The sequence below is a fragment of the Gekko japonicus genome, unplaced genomic scaffold, assembly GCF_001447785.1.
Source record: "Gekko japonicus isolate JY-2015 unplaced genomic scaffold, Gekko_japonicus_V1.1 scaffold328, whole genome shotgun sequence".
NCBI classification, from domain to species: Eukaryota; Metazoa; Chordata; class Lepidosauria; order Squamata; family Gekkonidae; genus Gekko; species Gekko japonicus.
In genome coordinates, this window is record NW_015170285.1 from 146,425 (window position 1) to 166,135 (window position 19,711).

The 19,711-nt window shown below is 46.4% G+C and overlaps 1 protein-coding gene across 1 annotated transcript in view; it reads right to left on the minus strand.

Moving 5' to 3' along the window:
• RIMBP2 (RIMS binding protein 2) overlaps positions 1-19,711 on the minus strand; it is a 103,062-nt gene that overhangs the window by 26,364 nt on the left and 56,987 nt on the right. Inside the window, exons 7-11 of the mRNA XM_015417868.1 lie at positions 12,351-12,502; positions 9,584-10,045; positions 7,406-7,555; positions 6,976-7,134; positions 2,902-3,019 (exon numbers count right to left, since the gene is read on the minus strand). Of these exons, the coding sequence (XP_015273354.1) occupies positions 2,902-3,019; positions 6,976-7,134; positions 7,406-7,555; positions 9,584-10,045; positions 12,351-12,502 (1,041 nt within the window). The remainder of the gene's footprint in view (positions 1-2,901; positions 3,020-6,975; positions 7,135-7,405; positions 7,556-9,583; positions 10,046-12,350; positions 12,503-19,711) is intronic.

Below are 19,711 nucleotides of genomic sequence, written 5' to 3' on the forward strand. Positions count from 1 at the left end.
GGAAGTGTGTCATAAGGCCACACCCCCTGACATCACCGGAAGTGTGTCATAAGGCCACACACCCCGCCCCCAACGGTCCCGGCCGCCACCACCGGCCTTGCAGCTCCACTGCCGAGCCCCATGAGGGGCCCGGCGGTGGACCTGCAAGGCCAGCGGGAGTGCAAGGAAGCCCCGCGAAGGCCCTCCCTGGCCCCAGGCAGGCAGGGGTGGGGAGAGGCAGGGAGGAAGCAACTTCCCCTCCCTCTTCTCCTGCCTCCTCCTGGCTGAATGAGGGCCGGAAGCGGGGCGGCCGGAAGCAGGGGGCGGGGCTTCATCGTGTGCCCCGCCCCCCACACCTTACCCGGAGGAACTGTGTTCCCCCGCGATCCCCCCCGAAATGACCTCTTATTAAGAGTGATAATGTACCGGGTGACCATACGGCTGACACAGATGATGTACGTGAAGCCTTTGGACTACTCTAAAGCACTAACGGAGGCTGTCTGGGAGGAAGTCATTCTTCAGTCCTGGCAGCCTCCTCGGTGAATGGGTGCTTCGGACTTACAAAATCCAGCTTTCTCATACGAAACTGCCTTTTACTTAGTCATGGGTCCAGATAGCTCAGCACCATCGACTCTGATTGGCTGGCAGCTGGTCACAGCCTCAGGCAGAGAATGGCCTTTCACGCTGCCTGTTGTCAGAGGTTCTGCAAGTGGAGGCACCAGGGACTGCATTCGGGACCTTCCGCACAAAAAGCAAGTGCTCTGTGATTGGACCACAGCCCTTCTTACCTCATCAAAAAGAGATGAACAGAGAGGTAGCCATGTTGGTTTGTTGCCAGTGAACTCAACAAAGAGTCCTGCTGCGTTTTACGGGCTTCTGTCACCAATCAATCTTGTTTTGTTACAGCGGTGATGCGAGAATGACTCCTGCTCAGTATAATGTAGCCTGCTTTGGGGTTTTTTTAAAATCACACCTTGTAGATTCTGTACGGCTTTGTCTCTGATCGGCTGCGTGGCTTTCTTGTATCGGTGTCGGGACCTTTTTTGCTGGGTATCTGAGCTCATTATCTTGTTTGCACTACCCCCTTTTTAAAAAGAGACCCTTTCAGTTAGCTTGTGGTTGCGAAAAGGAAATGATTATGTAATTCAGTTTCTGTTCGATACTCTCTACCACCACCTCCAGAACTAGTAACAAAAACAGAAGGGAAATGCCGTGTGGTGATAAGGAGGAATGGAAAAGTGGATGAGCGAACAGGTGGGTCAATGAATGGAGTGAGTGCAGTTCAGTTACAATTCATCTCAACATCAGGTAGATTTACCCTCTGAACGTACGATGGCTTAAGCACCTCTCTCCAAGGATCCCGAAAATTACCGGGCCATTAGCAAGAGTTTGGCAGGACTTTTCTTCATTGCTTTTTATACCAAAGTCAGCCTTGGGCAGGTAGCATGAGCTTGCTTAAGGCAGGGGTCCCCATCCTTTTTGAGCCTGTGGGCACCTTCTGACACAGAGCAAGGGACGCTATCACAAAATGGCTGCCACAGGAGGCGGAGCCAACCGTACAATGTCATGGAATGTAGTTATGCACAATTCTAATAGTAACTCTTCAACATTTCAGGCAGAAGTTGTGTTTAATAGGATACCTTTGAACCTGCACAGCCAACCAGATACCCTGCTGGGCAAATGCCCCACCTAGCCCCACCCACTTTTGAAAAACTCCAGGCAGGCACCACGACAGTTGTTTGTGGGCACCATACATATTGGGGATCCCTGGCTTAAAGCCTTCCTATTTGATCACATTTCAGGTCATGATCTCCTGTGGAAGCATTTTCCAACCTGCAGGGGCTGGGGCTGCTTGAGGAAAGGGGACCAGTATGGTAGTGCAACTGGGTGTATGCATGCCCAATTCTTAAACAACTTGGCATATTTTCAACCAACTAATTGTCCATTTTACATTTTAAGCCTTAGCTAATTAGAATGGAAGGGGAGAGGAAATCAGAAGGGAAAACTCCGGCTAGTGGAATAGTGGGCCATCCTGCCCAATGGAACCAAACGGCTCTAATGGCAATCTGCAGATAGTTCTTTCATGCCGCAGACAACTAGAGAACTGTCCTGTACAGGACAGTGGAGGAGAGATCTTTAGCCCTACCTCTCTAGCAGCAAACTCTTCTTAGTCAAGAAGCAGAGTGGTGCAGGATCAACCCACTCTTCCTCATGGCCATAACTGGCCTTTTCTTTCCTACCCCAGAATAAGAGCCAATTCAAACATTCGGAAAATACAGGAGTACAGTCTTCAAGGGCTGTACCACTCCAGAATGCAGTTGTGGTATGGAATTTGCATGTGTCAATACTCCCATGTATTTTAAAAAAACTCCCTGGTGGCTTGGTACAGAAGGAAAGAGAGACTGGTCCCTAAGGCAGAATGCTCAGGACACCTGGCCCTGTAGTACTTGGGGGAGTGGTACAGAAAGTGACACCAAAAGGCCATTTGTCGCAAGTGGTGGAAGGTCTGTGACTCATATGCTGGTCTGAGCTGCTGATCCAGCACAGTGGTTGATAAGTAGGGTTGCCAGCGCCAGGTTGGGAAATACCTGGAGGTTTTGGGGGTGGTGCCTCAGAAGGGTAGAGTTTGGGGAAGAGCCTCAGTGGGACATAACGCCACAGAGTCCATCTTCCAAAGCAGCCATTTGCTCCAGGGGAACTGATCTCGGTTGCCTGGAGATCCGTTGTAATCCCAGAAGATCTCCAGCTACCACCTGGAGGCTGGCAACCTCAAATCTCCATAAAATCAAACAAAAATGGTTTGGTTCCATCTTATCAAAACGGAGCTGAAGGGCTTTCTTCCAGTAACCTCCCCCCCCCACAACCCCTACACCCATTGTTGTGGTTCCAAGCAACATAAAAGTACCAATCAGGCCAACTAACCAATAGAAGGGACCGTCATCGGTCGAGGCCTTTGTGGTCCCATGCCGCCATGAGAGATCCTTCGGCCCGGGTGCTCTGACCTGTCCAGCCGTCCAGAGGATGACGGGTTACCTAAAAGCTGAGCAGCCGAACAAACAGACAAAGGGAGAGGGGAGAGAAAGAAAAGTTGGAAAGTTACACTGCTGTGCGTGTCTTAGAAAGGTAGGGGGCAGGGTGTGTGGAATTAACGGGAAATCATCAATCATTGTCAAAAGCATAAGGTCTAAAGGCAACTAAACTTGGCTTTTAACTGAAAGGTTAGCTGAAAACAGGACAGATGCCGGCTAAACCTGGAAAAGGAAACAAAAAATAATAATAAAGAAGGACGTTGGCTAGCCCGATGTGGTATGCACGTTGCAAACAACAGTCACACATTGGAACGGAAAAAAGAGTTCAGACATTCTTTTGCCTTTGTTGTTGCCACTAAATGGGCTGCTGGTCCCTCGGGCCCCTCCTCGAAGAGGGACCACGCCTTTCCCAAGAGCTGCGAAGAGCACATTCGCCTGCATTGTCTGGGCTTACTGTTTCCTCTCCAGCTAGACTGTGTTGCCGTCTGCAGCATGGCCATCCGTCTCCTGCCATTTCTTTCCCCTACTGCTTGGTCTGTGGCCACCTACAGCCTTTTTCAAAGTCGTTAAGACTCGGGGGAGTCTTAATTCTTTTCATTCTCCCCCACCCCAGAACGGCACAGCTGGCACACTCAGCTCGCTAATTTGCTGGAAACGCCACTACGTTACAAGGCTCTTCGAGGGAACTGGTTTTTGTGACAACCAAGATTAAATGAAAAACTTGGCACTCATTTTTCCATGGATGGTTTTTTTAAGAGAGGGAGAGAGAGAGAGAGAGGAAAGAATCAAAGCAAGGATAAATGGCTGGCCAGATAATGCAGAAGCAGCAGAAGCTGAATCTACTGTCGTCGAGGAAGATGGAATATTTCAGAGGCTTCAATTCCCTGGATTGGTGCAGATTTGAAAGGTGAATAAGCTAATACATTAGAGGCCAGGGAGTTTCTGAATGGTAAAACACAAAGGCTGTGTAAAACGTAGCTGGCCCTCTTGTGGATTCAAAAAGAAACTGCTCTAGTTGCCCCTAGATGGAGAGTTGGGGCGGGGAAGGAATTACCCTGCATGCAGAGATGCAGTTTGCAACTTCAAAGGCAAGAAGAGATTATTTGTTTAAAAAAAGAGAAAGAGCAAAGAAGAAGGTGAAGAAGTAGAGGGGGAGAAAGGTGGACAATAGAAACACAACAAATCTTGTGACTTCAAAACCCTAGGTCACTGTCACAACAGGACAGGAAAGGACAGAGGCATTTGAGCTTGGTACTTGCCCAGAGATAAGGACTGAAGAGAAAGAGAATTCTTCCTTGAAAGTCTGGGAGCGAGGGAAGCAAAAACAATATGACATGATGGAATTTTTAAAGCAGACATTAAACAAACAAAAAAAGAGGTGAAAACAGGGAAGGGTCTTAAAAATCCCCAAGTTACAAATAAATTAAATTTTAATGAGTGCATTCAGAAAACGAACCCCCCCCCACATGCCAGTGTTGGGAAAATGGAAGTTCAGCTAACCCTTAATTAAAATTTAGTTTCAGTTGTCCTTTTATTAAAAAGAAAAGAAAAGCTACTTTTATTGTTATTATTAAAAATTGTCTGCAGGGGAAAAAATGATTCTTGTAAAGCAAATTAATCCCATTTTGGTACGGCACAAAATTAAAACAAACAGACAAACTAAAAGCAGAAGTATTAAGAGGCCTGTGAAGCAACATAGATTAATTAAAAAAAAATTAAGTGTGTGGGAAAGAACAAGAAAAGAAAATTAAACAAACAGCAAACAGGTGCCAAGGATGGACTTTTAAGAAAAGAAATAAACGAAGGATAAAAAGGAAGAAAGAAAAAGAGTTTGATTCGGCAAGCAGATGTTAGAAGGAAGTTTTTAACTTCAACACACCGGGGGGTCTTCAGGGTCCCTGTAGGAAGACTTTGCAAGTGGTATGGAAGATGCCCTAACGTCATTCATTTTTAAGCGGTTCCTCCAGTCTCCCTGATAATCCTCCTCGTGAGTCAAATTATTTGGTCTGTTAGACCTCTGAGGTTCGTACTTTCTCTCATAACCCAACTTGCCCTCTTCGCTTCGGGATTCAAGAAAGGAAGGGATGGGGTCTCCGAAGTCTTCTTCGACGCTGCTCTGCCTCGTCAGTGTTCTCCGGCGCGCAAGTAGTGGCCGCAGAGTTTTTTGGCATGAGCAGCTCCCGCCATCGGTACAACAGCTGGGTGCAATGCTGGCAGAAACTGCCTCATAAGTGTTCCGGAAGCTAAAGCGGGATTCTTCTTCTTCACTGCCGCAGTCCAGGCCGCTGTCTGGACTTCTTGTCGAAGACCGGCTGTATTTGTAACCTCTGTCTTCTGAGTCCTCCAAAATCCTTTGTTTTGCCGGGTGCCGGAAGTCATGCTGCTGCTCTTGATTGTAGGCCCTGGCGGATCTACTCTGTCTAGCTATTGTGCTTCGCATTTTGTGGGGTATCCCTAAACCCTGCTTGTGCAACAGTTCAGAATAATCGCCGTCCTCTTCCGCTACTTCGGGGATACTGAAAAGTTTTTTACTGTGGTGGATCTGCTGGGCAAAATCGGGCTGTTCCAAATAAGCCGCTTCAGTCATCCTATTCCTATAGCATTCCTTTAAAGAGTATGCAATTTTCAAAGAAACAAAAAGAACAGGCGAGAGGGAACAACCAGTGTGTGATCAAATAAAAAGATACAAACAAAAAAGAGGAAAGGGGGAGGAAAGAAAAAAAATAAAGACAGAATTAGTTTTAGAGCAATGGCGAACAGAAAACATGCAGCTTTTACTTAGTGAGGAAGGATGTCATGCTTTGAATGAGAATCTGTGAAAATAAAAGACATGGTTAGGACGTCGCTCAGTGTCAGATGCAGCGCAAGGATGTCGGTACAGCAGGCTGACAGGTCAACGCTTGACCAAGGATCGAACCAAACCCACGCTTTGAAAACAAAGTGGGGGGGGGCACAGAGGTAGTCTTCTCGCCATGCAGGGAACACTTGACATCTGCACAATGCTGAAACCACCACCACCACCACCCTGCCCGCCACTGCTCCATCCTGTCAAATCACCTCTCCACTCACTAAAAGAAGTTAGATGAAGAACGAGAAGCCACCAGCATGTCATTACGGCAAGGACAGCTGATCCCGTGTAATTTAGACCCCTTTTCTATGGATGGGACAGGAAACAGCCATGTTTTATTGGGGCGCTGCCGTTTTACTTTTTAGCGCTGAACTTGTCTAACCGTGATCCCGATTCGGAGGACATTCTATGAACTGGTTGTCCAAATCATTGCCATGATACTTAGTTCACAGCAGAACTGTATCTTGGTCCCTGCCAGAACGGCATGAAAAAGCAAGAAATTCAGGACCTTGGAGAGCTCCACACACAAAAAGAGACCTTTGTTGATGGATTGTTCGGCTTCCTTGTTTTAAAGAACACCTACCTTTTCTGTCTTGACATTCAATTTAGATATAATGTTAACACCATCTCTGTTTTGTTTTGGGGTTGCTTGCTTGTTTTTTGGTTTTTTTGCTTTCCAGTGCCAGAAGAAACTGCCGCATGGTGCATAGAAGCCTGGAAGGGAGTGTGTGCGTGTGTGTGTGGGGGTGGACTTTCTTTAACCATAAAGATCCTGCCAACTCTATGATTCTGTGAATCTGTCTGATGGTACAAGAAGTTAGTCTGTGAGCAAAAGGCCTGTGATGAGTAGAAACAATGGGCAGCAATTATAAAAAAACTACTGAGGATCCAGAATTCAGAATTTCACTGAATTCTTGGGCTCTTTGGGGAAAGACAGAGTTTTTTGTTCCCATTATTATTATTTTTATCTAAAAACCCACAACAGGATATATAAATCCCTGAAATGTTCGTCTCAGTCTGAAAGATGCTGCCAGTCTGTGACAGAATCAAACACTGTAGGCCGCACTAGTTCAAAACTATTGGACGCATCCTTCTGCACCCATCTCAGTCATTTTTTACCTTTAGCGTGTTATGCGAGGTCACGCTCACTCTTCTCCTCCCACCGTCCTCCAATTGCATCTCCGAGTAAAGCTCTTCCTCGTCTTCCTCCATGATGTCAGATAGGTCAGAACCCCGGCTGCTTTCAGTGTGATACTCCTCCCCATGGCTATAGTGGGGCTATCATTGGAGTGGGAAGAAAGATAAGGGGGGGGGAGCACAATGGACTTTTAAAATTAAGTCAAGGACAACCTCAAAGGGTCACTGGGGATCAGTGGAAGCTCCCAGAAGCCTCATTACTATCGGGGCTGAAGGTTTTTACAAAACCCAGGTCACTCTAGTACATGGCACAGGCTTCTGACAATCTCTGATTTCATTTTCAAAAAGGAAGCAAATCTTCTGAAATCTTCCCAGTATCCTCCTTGCTTGCTTAAAATATGGCAGGAGTTACCTGCTTTCCGAGTTCTGAGCCTTTTAAGAAATCATCGACTGAAGCCCCTCTCCTTTTGACGCGCGGTGAATCGTAGCCATCTTCTTCTTCATCAGAGTTTGCATAATGCACCGCATTGCTCCTTTCACTGAACACGTTCCTCCTCTCCAGCTGGAGAATTGAAAACAGAACACTGTGAGAGGAATCTTTCTCTGTGGACAGGATTTGAGGGCTCTGGTTTGAATCCAACCAGGTTTTTCTGCTGTTGTTTCACCAACAAAAGAAAGCTATGCTGGAGATCATGGGGTGTGTAGAGATGAAAGTTATATAATATGGGGGCTATATTAAGGTGAGGAACTGGGCGAGATTTTGTGGAATAGCTAGCTGAATCCAACCTAATGGGTTTATGAAGGTCTCAAAGAGATCCAGGGCTGCTTTCGAATCCTGGCTTTTTTCTTTCTTTCTTGTGCTACTCAGTCACTGCTTCTATGTAACCAGCTGCAAGCATTATTAAAAGTGTAGTTGTGGAGATAGAATGCTATATAATACATGGAAATATAATACTATATAAAAACATCTGGCAATGCCCATCCTCTTGGGCAATATACATTTTGCTGGAAGGATGGCATGTTCAACAGAGAGGCTGTGGATCAGAGGCAGAAAGACCCAGGCAGAATGTCCCAGTCCCTGGCATCTCCAGTTACAGATTCGGAAGTAATATGTGTTGGAAAAGACTCTCGTCTGCCTAAAAGCTGATATCAGTGAGATGAGGCACTTTTACAGGAAAATCCAAGGACCAAACTTGAGATATTCTTGCATGCTAATCAAATGTTCCACCACTGAGTCATGGCCCAATAAAGTGTTCTGAGGAACTCAAAAGCGTATTTCAACTTTTTCAGCCTGTGGGCACCTTTGGAATACTGCCGCGGGGGGTGGGAACAACCACAAAATGGCTGCCTTGGGAGAGGGACCCACATCTCCCCCCACACACAAAGGAAGCTAAACTGCAAGGAACAAGAGGAGTGTTTTAAAAGAATACACTCGGAAAGTGAGAGAGAGAATAAAATCAATACTATGGTGATAGTGGCTGCCAAAACAACGTTATTCTAAACTGCATGGCCCTGGAGAGCCCAGGCAAGCCCGATCTCATCAGAACTCAGAAGCTAAGCAGGGTCGACTCTGGCAAGTACTTGGATGGGAGATCTCCTTAGAATACCCGCAGTTGGGAGGTTGGGGCAGGCTTTATTCAGGGTCACCCAGCTGGCTGCCTGTGGAGGTGTGGGGAATCAAACCTGGGTCTCCCAGATGAGAGTCCGCACTCCTAACCACTATACCAAACTGGCCATTGGCCTGATCCAACATGGCTCTCTTATTTTCTTATGTCTGGGGCAGTGATACTCTGTCTTCTTGGTGCTTGGGGGGCCACAGTGGGAGGGCTTCTGGAGTTCTGGCCCCTCTGGTGGACCTTGATGGCACCTGGGTTTTGGCCACTGTGTGACTTAGAGTTTTGGACCAGATGGGCCATTGGCCTGGTCCAACATGGCTTCTCTTATGTGCTTATTGTTCTGTGCACAGGGAACAGGGATGGATAATTAAGTATTTATGATAACTACCTAATAGCCAGGGGTCGTTTCGTAGAAAAAGAGCTAGGGGAACTCATTAGCATAACTCATTAGCATATGCCACACCCCCTGACATCAGGGGAGCCGGCGGTGGACCTGAAAGGCCGGCGGGAGTGCAAGGAAGCCCCGCTTCTGGCCCTCCCTGGCCCCAGGCAGGCAGGGGTGGGGAGAGGCGGGGAGGAAGCAACTTACCCTCCCTCTTCTCCTGCCTCCTCCTGGCTAAATGAGGGCCAGAAGTGGGGTGGCCGGAAGCAGGGGGCGGGGCTTCATCGTGTGCCCCGTCCTCCGTACCTCACCCGGGGGAACTGCGATCCCCCGCGATCCCCCCGAATCGACCTCTGCTAATAGCTAACTAATAACTAATTAAGCTGAGAAACAGAAGCTGCTTAAAATAACACAAAGGGAAGGAGAAAAACTTTAAAGGACTGCACGCTTGAGTAACCTCCATTGTCGCTCTGCTCTTGAAGGCGCTGCAGGGCCCCATCAGCATCTGGGGTAGGCAACCAACAAGGGGATAAATGTGCATTAGATCTATTTTGCTTCCAACCCACTTGCAAAAAGCAGCAACTTTACTCACCCTGTTGCTCTCGGCGACCCGCTGAGCAGCTTCCCTGGCCATGGCCTTTGCAACAGTGTTGGGGATGGGTGTGCCTTGTGGCTGGGGGAGTATCCGATTTGGAGAAGGAGACCTCCCCCCATGGACTGGGCTGTGGAAGTTGGGAGGCTCCAACATGTGTCCGTGGACGGGAGATGCCACACGGGTCTGCTCCCACGATTCATCCCTTTTTACATGCGGACATAGATGCTCGTCTTTGGTATCTGGGATGCCGGCACTTGATAATGGCTTAGATTTGGGAGCTGGCCGAGGGTGAGGGGTCGGAGGCACCAGTAGGTCGGGCGGAATGGCAGCGCTCAGTGAGTCCACAGATTCCCCTTGGACAGAAAGCGTCCGAACAAAAACTTCCTTGGCTTCCATGTTCCGGAGTCTTGTTAGCTCCACAACGTTGTTCTCTGCCACAGGAAATATTACTTCTGCCACCTGAACACACATATGCACACAGAAAGCATTCACAAAGGGGGCCAAGTTCTTAAGGCACACAAAATGGAGGTTTTGAATATTGCAGAAGGGGAAGGAAGGAGGGGGTCTCAAAGTGGCACAGAAGAAGACCAGCAACTCCAGCAGATGATAAACATAGGCTTGCCATTGCCATCTGCTAGCATGCATTCCCTAACCACACACCCCCCCCAACCACCTCAATCTCCTATCCTTGATAATTTCAGGAATGGGAGAAAAATTGCTGGGAAAACGGCATTGATGGCAAACCTCTAAGAACTCCCCACAGTCTCTATGGTCTTTACCCAAATGGGGGGGGGGGGAATGAGAAGGAAATAGTGTTGATGGTGAAGCTCTAGGAATTTCCCCCAGTCTCTTTGCCATAGAAATTAGAGGAAATTCCTAGAGTGTCATCCAAAAGTGATGTCATATCCTCCAGAAACCCCACCCTCCCCAGACACTGTACACCCCAAAAAACCTCCCTGCATTTGTCAGTGCAGGGTTGGGAACCCTATAGGGGCATAACAGTAGTTCATTAAATCTTGCAGAAGAAAATAGACTTATGATAGCAGAGTGGAAAAAATAAATAAAACAAAGTAAGTTTGTGTAACTTCCATGCAAGTTCTTATTTAAAAAATGAGTTTTTTTCCCCTGAGAAAACTTGTGAAAATGGGGGGGGGGCGCTAATCAATCTACTGGAATGTTCAGCTTTAATCTGACCTTTTGGAGGGAAACATCACAAACCTGACATGGAAGTCTGGGCCACCCATTTGAATTTCAAACAGAAATTCTAGCCCAACTCTGATTTGAAGTTTTTAGACTCTTCCATTTTATTGTTTCTGCAGCAATGCCATACCTGTGGGCAGAAGGTAGGCATGGAAAATCCCAGAAATAATTAAAAAAAAGACTAACCCAGGTATGTGGAGGCAGGTGTACTTGCCAATTTTTTTGCAGGATTAATATGTAAGATTCCACTAGAGTTTAAAATACCTCTTGGCACATGGTCTATTTGTGGCAAATCCAGTGCCCTGATATAAATCAGCAGAATCAAGTGATCAAAACATTTCATGGACTGGTCATCTCAGACTGCCTGTTTAAATGCTCCTTCATACATATGAGCTCCCTGCATACAGAAAACTAGCATTTAAGGGGAAATCTGGCTGAATCCTTCTTGAGAAGCTAGTTTTCTACATGTATGGAAGGTGTGTTTTTGTGGGGGCTTGGGGAGCACATGCATGTGCCACCCCTGAATTTGCAGCCTGAAGTTGTGAAGACTGGGGGGGGGGGAAATCTACAGTTCAGTGCTGCCAACTGAATTGACTTTTACCATCATTTATGAAGGAAGGCCATGCAGTCCCTGCTCAGAAGAACTGTCCTCTCTAGTCATTCCACAGACAAAAGCTGAGTTTTAAAAAAAGACAAAAAGCTGAGGGAAATGCTGATCTTTTGGGGCCAGGAAGCAATTTTTCTCCAAGCCAGTTTGGCCAGGGATCCTGGTTGTTGTTGGTTTTTTTGTCATCTTTTGGGCATGGAACAGAGCTCACTGGGGATGTGGAGGGGGAGGTATTTGTGAATTTCCTGCATTGTGCAGGGGGTTGGACTAGATGACCCTGCAGGCAGGTCCCTTCCAACTCTACGATTTTATGATTCTAAGCCAATGCTTCACTCAGAAATTGATTTGTGGAATTCACTGCTACTGAACATGGGGATGGCTGTGACTTTAGTGACTTTAGTTGGCTTTAAAGGGAAATTGGATAAATCCATGAAGGAGAGGTCCATCCGTGGCTATTATTCAAGATAACTAAACAGAAGCTCCATGTTCAGAGGCAGTAATTCTCTGAATAGCTGTGCTGGGAAGGGGGCAAAAACACAGGAAGCTTTGGCCTCTGTGCCTACTTTGTAGGACTTCTGGGGGCAACTAGCTAGCCACTGTGAAACAGAATGCTGAATTAGGCGGTCGTTTCAGGTGGGTCGCCATGTTGGTCTGCCGTAGACGAACAAGATCTGAGTCCAGCAGCACCTCAGAGTCCAACAAGACTATTAGAGAATAAATGTTAGAGAGTTTCAAATCTCTCTTTGTCCGATGCAAATGAGACGAATTATTGCTCTGATCCAACACGGCTGTTCTTAAAAGCATGTCCGGGCTTAGCATAACTCTATCGGAAAACTTACTGAGAACTCAGAATTTGGATACGTCCCAGTTTATGTAACAGAAAGACATAAGGTTGTCAACCACGAAGGTGGATATATTGACTATCGCCGCCATTAACTAAAAGGAATTGCTACCTACCCTTTGACCTTTTGCATAAACACCATAACCAGTAACATTGGCTCCATTGGAGGTTCCTGTTGCTGTAAGAGCCGGTGGCTTCCAAGAAACCAATAAAGTTCCTGGCGATGGCCCAGCCTGAACTCTAACGTCTTGAGGGGGAGCCGGAGGACCTAGAATGAGAAACAAACTTCAGTTAAAAGTTGGTGCCTTCCATATGCCCTGTGAATGGAACCCCCCCTGCCAATAAGTTTAAGATGCCAGCAGAAACAAGGCATATGGACAGGGCCTTCTCTGCAGTAGCCCCTAACTGTAGGGCAAGCCAGAAGGAGTCATCCCTCCTGCTGTCGGTGGTGGAAAATGCTGTCAAGTTGCAGATGAGTTATGGCGACCCTTCATGGGGTTTCCAAGGCAAGAGACAAACAGATGTGGTTTGCCTTGCCTGCCTCTACGTAGCGACCCTGGAATTCCTCAGTGGTCTCCTATCCAATTACTAGCCAAGGCTCACCCTGCTAGCTTCCTGCTTAGACAGCCAATGTGGTGTAGTGGTTAATAGAGTTGGACTAGTATCCGGAAGACCCAGGATTGAATCTCCACTCGTGCCATGGAAGCTCGCTGGGTGACTTTGGGTCAGACACACTCTCTCAGCCTAACCTACCTCACAGAATTGTTGTGAGGTTAAAGTGGAGGAGAGGCAACTGTAAGACACTTAATAAAAAATAATAATAAAAAGATGGGGTACAAATGTATTAAATAAATTAAATAAACTCCAGATATCTGACAAGATCAGGCTAGCCTGTTCTTACAAGTTTTTTATTTAATTTCTTTTAAAATACCTTACTTATCTTTTAAAGCTTTATGGTCACTCTTCTTATTGAATCATTATTTTATCATTCAGTGCCATACCAATTTACTTTTAAATAAAATAAAATGTTCAACTGCTTTTGCAAGGTCTGTCTTTTTAGGGTAGTTATCTTGGGGATTAAATCGTGATTTATGCTTGCTGTTTTCTTGAGAATTTTATTTGTATTAGAACGGAGTCAAAATTAAACAAAATCAAAATTGATTGCTTGTTCTACAGTCTTGGGGCTGCCGCAGCAAAGGCTCCGCTTATTTCTGCTGACATCTTAATAGGCATGGATTATGAGACTTTGAGGGGTCTGACTCGTCAATGTTATTGCCAGTTGATTCTGTTCATTGGCCCATTCCAAGTTTGATATCAAAGTGTGGTTCCCTTTGTTGACATTTGCATTCCAGAACCCCCAAAATTGACATCAGAACTGGGCTATTTTCGATATTTGAGAGTATTTGGAGTACTGTGTACAGTTCTGGTCACCACACCTCAAAAAGGATATTATAGCATTGGAAAAAGTGCAGAAAAGGGCAACTACAATGATAAAAGGGTTGGAATACTTTCCCTATGAAGAAAGGTTAAAATGCTTGGGGTTCTTTAGCTTGGAGAAATGACAACTGAGGGGTGACATGATTGAGGTTTACAAGATTATGCATGGGATAGAGCAGGTAGAGAAAGAGGTACTTTTCTCCCTTTCTCACAATACAAGAACCTGTGGGCACTCAATGAAATTGCTGAGCAGTCGGGTTAGAATGGATAAGAGGAAGTCCTTCTTCACCCAAAGAGTGATTAACACATGGAATTCACTGCCACTATAAAATCAACGCAATTTGGAGTTGCAGAGTTCTTGCAGCGTTTCTTGTGCAAGCAGGAAAGCAACTGGGGACACGTAATGTTTCACTTAGCGCAAAGGGCTGGTGTGAAGGTCAGTCCGTATTTTCACTTACACAAGAATCCTAGCACAGGCGGAAACCTTTTCAAGGATTCAAGCCAATGTCTGGTCATTAGATCCTGGTGTTTTATTTATTTACCTCATTTATCCTTCGCCTTTCTCACTTGGACTCAAGGCAGGTTAGAATGAGACATCCAATAAACAACGCAATAGGATTGGGGTTGTAGAACCAACCAGAAATCTAAAAACAGAACTGAGGCAAACCATGAGTCTTGACACATTAAATGATACAAAAATGACATCGTAGGATCCTAGTTTCAGTAAACTAAACACAGTGGGATAGACCCCAGTCCCTAATAATTTATCATTTATCCAAATAACTCCGTGAAGCTTTTTGTAACAGTGCTACACTATTGCCTGCGCAGAAAAGCTCCCTTGAATAATTCAGTTTTGCATTTTTTGCCGAAAGCCAGGAGAGCGGGAGCTTTCCTGACCGCCTCAGGAAGGCCATTCCACAATGCCCCCCCCCCTGCAACGGAAAAGGCACATGTATGGAAAGTTGTTGATTTTGCCAATTAACCAGTAGGCACCTGCAGAAGACCCTTCTCCGATGAGTGAAGCTGTTGTGGTGGACAGACAAGAGGGACCAAGGCTGTGGAGGGCTTTTTATGTGATAGCCAATACCTTAAATTGAGCCCGGGAACTGATGGGCAGCCGGTGGAGGGATTGTAGAATGGGAGTAATATTGCAGAATGCTGAATGTCTGCATAGCAAAGGGAAGACTGCAGAGAGAAAACTAATTGCAGTTCTAGGTCTGATCGCTGCTGGTAGCAGGGTCATTTATTGATTTATTAGATTTTTTTAATCCACCGCTCACCCAAAGGGTCTCGTGGCGACTTACGACATGAAAACCGATTAAGGTAAAAACAACATTAAAAAATTAATATAAAATATTAGCATTAAACAATTTGGCTTTGCATGCCCTGCAGAAACCAAGCAAGTTCGGCAGGGCACAGGTGTCATCCGAGAGAGCATTCCACAGGGCAGGGGCCACAACTGAGAAGGCCCTTCCCCTGTTAACCGAGTCATCCCAAGGCCAGACCCCTGCAAGAGGCCCCTAGACAATGACCAAAGGTCACAGCCAGCCTCCCTCGTCAGTTGGGACTGCAGCATTTCTGGAGAAGGCCACAGTCTCCCCTGCCAATTTTTTTATGGGAGGAGGGAGAGCTGGGCCAGACTGATTCTCACAGCAGCATGGCAGGGAAGGATTCAGACACTGGCATGATGAAGTTGCCCATCCCTGCTCTAGATTACCCCTTCCTCTCCTTTAAGCACCTTGCTTTGATCACAAAGGTAGCTAAGCGGATGCTTTGTAACCACACAGTTACCGGAAAACAAGTCCCCCTTATTTAAATGGAACCTGTTATATCAGAGATTAAAAGCCTGCTTACACACACACACCCATTCTGTATTCGTACTGGCAACAGCCACGGTTGATAGGTTCCAATCACTTTTGCTTGTTGATCCGATTGAGGATCTGTGATTCTGTTAGGATTTTAATGACACCTGTAAGCTATCTTGAATAGCTTGGAAAGTCAGGGCAGCAAATACACTCAATAGGTCAATGAAACAAAACATACAAGGATGTTAGATGGCTCACAGGAACGTTTGACAGCAAACTTCTGTCATTCTTTTTTCCCCCAGCCCCCACAAGGTTGATGTGGAAAGGAAGAGCAAAGTGCCAAGAAGTCAATCAAGAATGTAAGAACCCGCTGCGGAGGGCCATCGGCCAAACCTGGCAAATTGCTCTCCGGAACATTTGAGCACACACTTCCACATTCCAAAATTTCAAAGCGACTCCTGTAGGAACAATTAGAAGCGGAGGAGGGAAAGCTGGGGAGCTTGCCAAACTCCCTGAATCTCAGAATTTCCTTCAAATAATGTGAGGGAAAAACCCTCTACACTGCAACTTAAAAGACCCACAGTAAATAAGCAGTGATATGATGGCAGCGAGGTAGCAGTTTAGGCCAAATTTCTGTTGTAAAGACTCAGGTAGATGAGGGGGGGGGGATCATGTTTCTTGTTCCATCCATGAATGCAAACTTTAAGCTTTTGATGCCTCAGTTTGCCTTGGAGGCATACAGGGAAGGCAAAGGGTGTTTAACCCGTCAACTTCCATCTGTTTCAGCCACTTGAACCTGGGATCTCTACTTTTGTTATTAGTACTTTAAAGAGGAAAATATGGGTACTTTAAAAATATGCTTTCCACCCCTTTAAAGTACTAATAGCAAAGCAGGAAGCCCAGTAGTGAAACTAAACGGAGGGCATTAAGAGAATCAGCATTCTGAGAATCACAGTCAACATGCAGCCATTGCAACTGTTTCCTGCAGAATTGTGCTGTATTTGAGATCTGAGTCATTATCAATTTAGGAAATCCATTGGGTTTCAATAAATAAGCTTTTCCCAGCTTGGTTTACTTATTATACAGCTTTCAAGTCATTTTGCCCAACTCACCAACTGTCTTTGGTGGTAGCTCAAGAAAGGGTTTCAAATGGCATGTTTATGATCTTCAAAGAGGATCCACCTTTATAGCCGTGTTGGTTGCAATTTAGCATTTGAGTACAGAAGAGTTTGGCTTGAATTCCTAGTATGATTTTCCTGGAAATTTAGATCTATAACCCGGTTTTCAAAGGGTTTGCCTATCAGGCAGTGTTTTACCAGCCCAACTAATGCACCCACAAGAAACTAGTCCTGGGACCAATGAAACATCAGTTCTGCCAGGTTTCTCTCCCTTGACCTGTCACATTCAGTTCTGCCTTGCCCTTGATCTACCAAGGTCCTGCCCTTTGTCTTCCTGCTCCAGCTTCACCATTCAACCACAACCCTAGTGGACCTGTAAGATGGCAAATGTTCATGTCCTGCTCTAAAGTAAAGGTAAAAGTTCCCTTGCTCGAAAGCCAGTCGAGTCCAACTCTAGGGTTGCGGTGCTCATCTCCGTTTCAAAGCCAAAGAGCCAGCGCTGTCCGAAGACGTTTCCGTGGTCATGTGGCCGGCATGACTAAACACCAAGGCGCGCGGAACGCTGTTCCCTTCCCACCGAAGTGGTACCTATTTATCTACTTGCAATTTCTTGCTTTTGAACGGCTAGGTTGGCAGGAGCTGGAACTAGAGACAGGAGCTCACTCCGTCATGCGGCACCCGGGTCTCGAACTGCTGAACTACCGACCTTCCACAGCCTGCAGTTCAGCGTCTTAACCACTTGAGCCACTGCAGCTCCTTGTCCTGCTCTAGAGATGCCCAAATTCACCAAACATCTGTAGGAGCTGGCTGCCCCATCCATTCATTTTTTTAAAAAAATGGGAGCAGAGCAACAGTGTCAGTACACTTTCTCTAATGGAATGAATGGAGAAGATGCTGTGCTGTGGGAAGATATCATGATTTGGAGCACTTGTTCCCAAAATAGTTCAATAGGATCAGAAACCAAAGCAATTAACAGGGCATGTCTACAAATTAGGGCCTTGTGAGCAATTGTGTGTGTGAGGGGAATAAATAACCGGGGAACCCCCTGACCGAAGGCCGAAGAATAGATTCTTTTGAACTGTGGTGCTGGAGAAGACTCCTGAGAGTCCCTTGGACTGCAAGAAGAACAAATCAGTCAATCCTAAAAGAAATCAGCCCTGACTGTTCCCTGGAAGGCCAGATACTGAAGCTGAAGCTCAAATACTTTGGCCACCCAATGAGAAGGGAGCACTCCCTGGAGAAGACCCTGATGCTGGGAAAGATTGAAGGTCAAAGAAGACGGGGACGGCAAAGGAGGAGATGGTTGGACAGTGTCATCGATGCAACGAACATGAAGTTGAGCCAACTTCAGAGGACGGCGGAAGACAGGAGGGCCTGGCGGGAGATGGTCCATGGGGTCGCGAAGAGTCAGACTCGACTGTGCGACTGAACAACAACAACCCCTGACCAAAATCTCCCTCGAGGACACGGGAATTCAGCAAGTTCATTTCTACTCCTCCCTCTGTTCTTCTCACCTGCCCTCCACTTTCTGAGGGCAGTCTGTATGCTCAGTCTTCATCTCATTGCTTGGTTTTGTGGGAGGTCCTTCTTTTTAAAAAACGATGAACTAATATTTTTAACATACAGAGGGAGTCTCCCCAAGTATACAGAAACCTCACCCTTGCATATTTCATTGCAATAGGCAACCTCCATGTGAAGTCTGCTATTAGAGGGAATCATAAGACTGAAATATCGCTCCCTAAGCTCTACCATAACTACTTCACTCCTGTCAGCAGGGGCTTCTGCAGGTGCCGAACTGCAACTAGGCCGTACACGTAATCAAGAACTGCCCGTACACAGGCTTTCTCCATTGTGGATCCCGAGGAGGTCAGGAAAGCTCCCACTCTCCCGGTGTTCCATAAACTATGCAAAACTGAAACTATTCAAGAGGGCTGTTCTGTGCGGGTAAACAGGTTACACTGCCCAAAATGGAGAAATGACTGGGACTGTGGTCTATACTGCTGTGTATCACTTAGTGTAAGTAAAGTAAAGGTAAAGGTTCCCTTGCTCAAAAGCCAGTCGAGTCCGACTCTAGGGTTGCGGTGCTCATCTCCGTTTCAAAGCCGAAGAGCTAGCGCTGTCCGAAGACATTTCTGTGGTCATGTGGCCGGCATGACTAAACACCAAGGTGCACGGAACGCTGTTACCTTCCCACCAAAGTGGTACCTATTTATCTACTTGCAATGTCTTGCTTTCGAACTGCTCGGTTGGCAGGAGCTGGAACTAGAGACGGGAGCTCACTCCATCATGTGGCAACTCGGGTCTCAAACTGCTGAACTACTGACCTTCCACAGCCTGCAGTTCAGCGTCTTAACCACTTGAGCCACCGCAGCTCCTTTAGTGTAAGTAGGGTCCTACTAAGTAATTTCTGTACCACTTTAATGTGTCACGTGAATACTTATGCTATGCTTCAGTTCTTTCTGGTGGTTCTGTACTTCTAAAATTCTAATGCATTGGTTACTGAATATTTTGTTGGTTGTCCTGACTCACTCTGTATAATCCACTTTGAGACCCTCTGAGAAAGGCGGACTATGGCTGCGGTCACACACGCCAGTTGAAGTGGAGGGGAAGTGAGGCTATTTCCTCCGGAGGAATTTGACATGCAGTCACTGTGTGATCAGACACAACTGTAGGTGAGTCTTTATTTTTTTTGCCATTTGTTTCCCATGCGCATAAATGGGGAATCGCACCTCCACACTGTGGGCCCCCTATGGAGTATGTGAAGATGCGCATACTGTGAGGGGGGGGGAATGGCACCAAGCCAGGATGGCATGATCAGACCATCTTGATGGCATGTGAGCATGCTTACATGATCAGACAGGAAAGTCTGTCCGTGGCCCATCAGAACCTGTTAGAGCCAGACTTTCCCCGGTGTCTTTTAACTCCGCTTCTGCGGCGGAGCAGCACAGGTTGCCGACGACTGCAGAACGCTTCCCAGATGTTGCTGTCTGATTGCTCCCTTTAGATCCATCAGGCATTTGCACCTATGTCGGACCTAAAGGCGCGTGTGATCGCAACCTATATATAATGCAGATCAATCGATAGATCTCACAACACCTTCAAGACTGAAACTGATTG